The 4,794-nt window shown below is 51.7% G+C and overlaps 1 protein-coding gene across 1 annotated transcript; it reads right to left on the bottom strand.

Moving 5' to 3' along the window:
- Window positions 1-2,260: 2,260 nt before the first annotated feature.
- Window positions 2,261-3,789, bottom strand: TMEM174 (transmembrane protein 174). The gene is made up of 2 exons (XM_070411462.1): window positions 3,147-3,789; window positions 2,261-2,958 (listed from the first exon to the last, which is right to left on the bottom strand). Exons 1-2 carry the CDS (start codon window positions 3,770-3,772, stop codon window positions 2,853-2,855), a joined length of 732 nt encoding a protein of 243 aa, XP_070267563.1. The 5' UTR covers window positions 3,773-3,789; the 3' UTR covers window positions 2,261-2,852.
- Window positions 3,790-4,794: the final 1,005 nt, after the last annotated feature.

The following is a 4,794-nucleotide window of genomic DNA, read 5'->3' as shown; positions in this document are numbered from 1 at the left end:
GGAGGGCTAAGAGCTTCATGAGAGTGTCTTCCCCTTGTGTCTGGGCCTCACTTCCCCGGTCCATCAGGACTGTTAGCTGCCTGCCATCTCTCCAGCCAAAAGGAGCCCAAGGGGCTGGCAGGAGGTTTCCAGAGAACCTCAGGTTCTTAAGAAACCTGTCTCCTTGGATTAACAAGACCTCGTAGCTTTATTTTGAATTCCGTGTAGCTCACCAGAAAGTGCCTACCCGCATGGCCTCATGGAGGCTGAGGTGGAGGAGACCGAGGTCCGCTGGTGCTCTGGTCACTTAGGTCTGAGCTTTGCCAGCAAGACCAATGTTACACCCTCCATGACTCTGGGTCTTGCCAAGAGTGAGCAAGTGCTCAGAGTCAGGTCACGGGCATTATTAAAACCCTTCTGTGGCTTCCCAGCTGCCCTGCGGACACCTACCAAAATGCTCAACAGGGCTGACGAGGCCCCGGGCTCTGGCCTGGACACTGAGCCTTTGAGCACATGGGCAGTGGCAGGGCCCTTCCCACACCATAACCTTGGGGTGGATAGTGTGGCTGGGCCAAACTCCAGTCCATCATTCCCACATCCCAGTTCTCTATTCGCCCCATAAGATGCTGAGAGGAGAGAGAATGGCAACACCCAGACCACAAACCAGACACTCGGCCAGGAATGCGCCCTTGCTGGTCACGGACCAGGCAGAGACCTGGTGTCGGAGTGACCTGGGGCCACTCGGGGCTTCCTGTCACGTTGGCCCCTGCAATCCCCACACAAAGACAGAAAGAGCACTGTGGGCTTGCCCTGAGGCAAGAGAGCTGGTGGGTGTAACTGGTCAGGGACTGGAAGGCAGCTCTGTCTGAGGGCAGTGGCAGCAGCGATATATAGGCTTACACAGCCTGCAGGGCAGCCCTAAGACCTCTCCCACTCAGGGGATGTGCCAGGTGTCCCCTCCTCCTTGTACAGGTATCGGCTACTCAGTTCCCAGGACAGTCCTCTGAGGCCAGAACACCAGCCACCTGGCTACCCTTGTAAATGTGACTCCCTGGGGCTTGGTGTGGCGAGGGCCTTGACTGCACTCCCCAAGCAAACTCTGTGACTCTCCTGACTAGTTCAGGACCCCTCTTTGGTGTCAGAGAATAATGATCGGTGAAGCTCTGCAAGGGCAGAGCCGTATCTGCTGTCTGTTGGTTTGGTTTTTCACTGTCATATGCCCCTTGGCCCCGGTCCTGACCCAGAGTAGATGCTCAGTCAACAAATACTGACGGAATGAACACATTCCCATTTGCTGACCCCCAACTGTTGCAGGCCAGCCCCCCATCTTGAGCTCTCAAAGCGGTTAGCGCTGACACACTGTCCTCAGAAGCACCAGTTACCTCCACGGTTAGCGCTTTTTCACTGTCTTAGAACAGGGACAGTTTCTGGAGCTACAAACTCCCCCGGGCCACGTCCTTGCATGTGGGACTCCTGGTGTCACCCAGAAAAATTGGCTGTCCTACCCTCCCGGCTTTCACAGAGACATCCTTTCCTAACATCTTCCAATTTGGGCATTCCTTCATGCCAAGCCCCAGCCCAGGGTGGGTGAGAGTGAGGAGGGAAAGGGGTGAGGGAGGCGGGCATGCAGGCCTCTGAGTGTCACTACTGGTAGGCGTGCTGCTGGTGATGTTCAACCATGTCCCCGTCACTAACTTCCTGCCCAGAGCCCATGGCCCCCAGCTCGGAGTCCAGTATTTCATGAAATGAATATAAAGCTAGTTTCTGTGAACAGAACTATATTTTTCCATCACATCCTATCATCAAACATGAAAATGAATTCTCATAGGAAAAGATTTTGTTCCCGAGATAGAATACAAATCACAATAATATACCATGGCCTATGTGAATCATATCCTTGGAAAACTAGATATTTCTGATAAAAAATAGTACCAAAACTTTAAAGAACGGCTAACTCCTGTCTTGTTTGGGTAAGCCTCCCTTTGTAGCCTAAGGAAAATCTTTTCTTTTAAAACCTGATGATTTTAACTGTCTCTTCCACATTCTGTGAGTCTGTTCTGGTTGTTTATTACATAGTCCGGATTCATGGAAATTAAGGGCAACAGTGTGTGTTTTTTATAAAAGAGATGAGCTTGGCTATAACGATTGTTTCCACGATCCATGATTTCCCAGGTGTGGGCATGGCAGCTCCGTTCTGTCTAACTCCATAGAACTCTGGTGAGGTGCTGAGAGAAGTCCCGGGTTCTGCCGGCACTGCGCCCGGCAGCTCATGCCCAGCACTGATCCCAACCTGGGCGGACACATCAAGCCTAAACTTTCCCACAAGAGCATCAGCAGCCAAGAGTCCCTGCGACCCAATGATAACTTAAGTATCTAATGACTTCATTGTCCTATCCTTACTTATTTTGTGTGGTTTAGACACCTATCCAATATCCTAACAGAACATATTCTTTATTTTTTACTCCATTTATTTGTTTGTTTATTGCAGCCTTTAAGATACCCAGAGTCCCCAGGGACACCTGATGGGACATGCAAATGTACCCTGGGAACTGAGAAGGGCCCTGGGAAAGCCACAGTTTTCTCTTCCCTCCCTCCCTCCCACCCCCACTCTCACTGCTGTGGATAAACAGTTGAGATTCCTGCTAGTAGGCATGCTGCTGGTGAACTGTAGACGGGGGATCCCTCGCTGTATCAGAAGGTAACTTCTCCACCCCAGCCTCATTTTTACCAATTTGAGACATTTCACCTCCCACCCCCTTGAATGGTGTCTGTCAGGCTGCTGGGGCTGCTCTGTCTGCCTCCTGAAGGTTGCAGTGTAGAACACTTCATTTGTCAGCAACAATGACTTCAGGCTACTCCCTCAGCATTAGTCTTTATCGAGGGAGGGAGAATATCTCCTCATAGGGGGGAGGAGAGAAGCCAGCAGAGTCCTCACCTCCCCGCTGCGTCTCTTCCAGCAGCTCAGCATCAGGGCTGGACCTGAAATGTGAGCGGAAAACACAGATGCGTTACAGCCCACAGCACCACTCCCAGAACCAACGCCACCTGCCTGGCAATAGGCCACACAGAGATTGCATTCGCCCACCACCTTCCTTATAGAGCAAACAGAGCCATCGACTATGGCTGTGACTGCGGGAAGGGGAGGATCCCCACCACAGACACCGTACCTGTCATCTCCACCATCCACGAAGGCAGGGTAGTCCTGGTCGTCAACAAAGGCAGAGTTCTCCGAAGGGTAGATGGTGCAGTACTGAGGAGGGCTTGGCGTGGCAGCGGCCACCACTCCAGGTGGTGTGAGGCAGCAAGGGTTCACCACTGGCTGCAGGTACGCGGTGTTCATCCCAATGGGCTCTTGAGAGCCATAAGGGGGAGGGATATACTGCACCACAGTAGCCCCATGGAAGGTGATGGGCTGGTTGATACCAGTGAAAACAAATGACTGTCCTCCTGCCGTCTGCTCCATGTCAAGGACCCTTTCCTCACTTTCGTTGCACAACTGGCAGGAGAGCATTTGGAACTTGCACACAGCAATCAGGATGAACGTCACCCCGACCGACAGCAGGATGGGCCCGAGGAGCTGGGTCCATTCCAAGTGGGAGATCCCTTGGTATTTGATCCAGCCCATGATGGTGAACGTGATCCCCACCAGTCCTAGGAAGACGCCTGAGAAGAGTAAGGTGGCCCCTGCCTTGTCATCGTCAGACACCTGGATGTCCGCGGTACTGGGTGTGTAAGGAGTGACGGAAAACACGTTGACAGGGAAGTCCTCCAAGGGCCTGCTGCCCTGCTCCATCGTCCTCACACAATCACCCGTTCCTTAGAAGGGAAAGGGAGTGTGAGAGCTCCTAAGAGCAGAGCAAGCGACCACAGGTTCAGATTAGTTATGGGAGAACTTTGGGCCCTTGTGGTTAACAGAGTAGAACAGGCAGAGCCCTGAACTTTGTGTAGAAGAATAAAGTTCTGAGAAATGAAGCCTGAAGTTTTCTCATAATTGTCAATAATTGAAGGTCTCTGTTTTGCAATTCAAGCTGTCTCTCATTCACATTCATTCATTTGCTCATTCACAGCGTGTCTATTGAGCTGCCTTATATGCCAGGAGGTGCTTTTCTAGACACTTAGGCACTGTTCCAAGGCCCTGTTGTGTCTTACCAAAACCAGGATTGTAGAAATGGCAGCGGGACCTCCAGGGTCCCTTGATGTATCAACCCCAATTTTCCTGCTGGTCAGCTCATTAGAAATAGGCAGACTTGCCCTAGCTGGTTTGGCTCAGTGCATAGAGCATTAGCCTGCCGATGGAAGGGTCACAGTTCAATTCCAGTTAAAGGGCACATACCTTGGTTGCAGGCTCCTCCCCAGACCCGGCCCTGGTCAGGGTGCACGCAGGAGGCAACCAATCAATGTGTTTCTCTCACATAGATATTTCTCTCTGTCTTTCCCTCTCTCTTTCACTCTCTCTAAAAATCAATGGAAAATATATCTGGGTGAAGATTAAAGAAATAAGCAGACTTGACCATGTGTGCACTCCTCCCCACTTCCCATGTGCCTTTTGCTTTCAGCATTTGGGGACAGATTCCAACTGCAGGAGAGGAGGGGTGCCACAGGAAACCTTCCCATGCACCGCATCATTGGCGGAGGCTGAATGAGTATCAGGCATGACCTAGTGTCTGGGGACACGTGCTTCAGACCCTCCCTCCATGGTGGCAGCACAGTCCGTGGCCTTGGGGTGAAGTAAACAGCTGCATTGTCAAGCCTGCTGTGTTTTGCAATCAAACCCAAATCTTCTCATTCTAGAGAAGAAAGCCCCATCTTCAGTGA

Source organism: Myotis yumanensis, unplaced genomic scaffold, assembly GCF_028538775.1.
Source record: "Myotis yumanensis isolate MYYU_CA2020_CCGP unplaced genomic scaffold, mMyoYum1.0.hap1 SCAF_4, whole genome shotgun sequence".
NCBI lineage: Eukaryota > Metazoa > Chordata > Mammalia > Chiroptera > Vespertilionidae > Myotis > Myotis yumanensis.
Note: the sequence above shows the minus strand (reverse complement) of the source record. Positions and strands in the feature narration are given on the sequence as shown.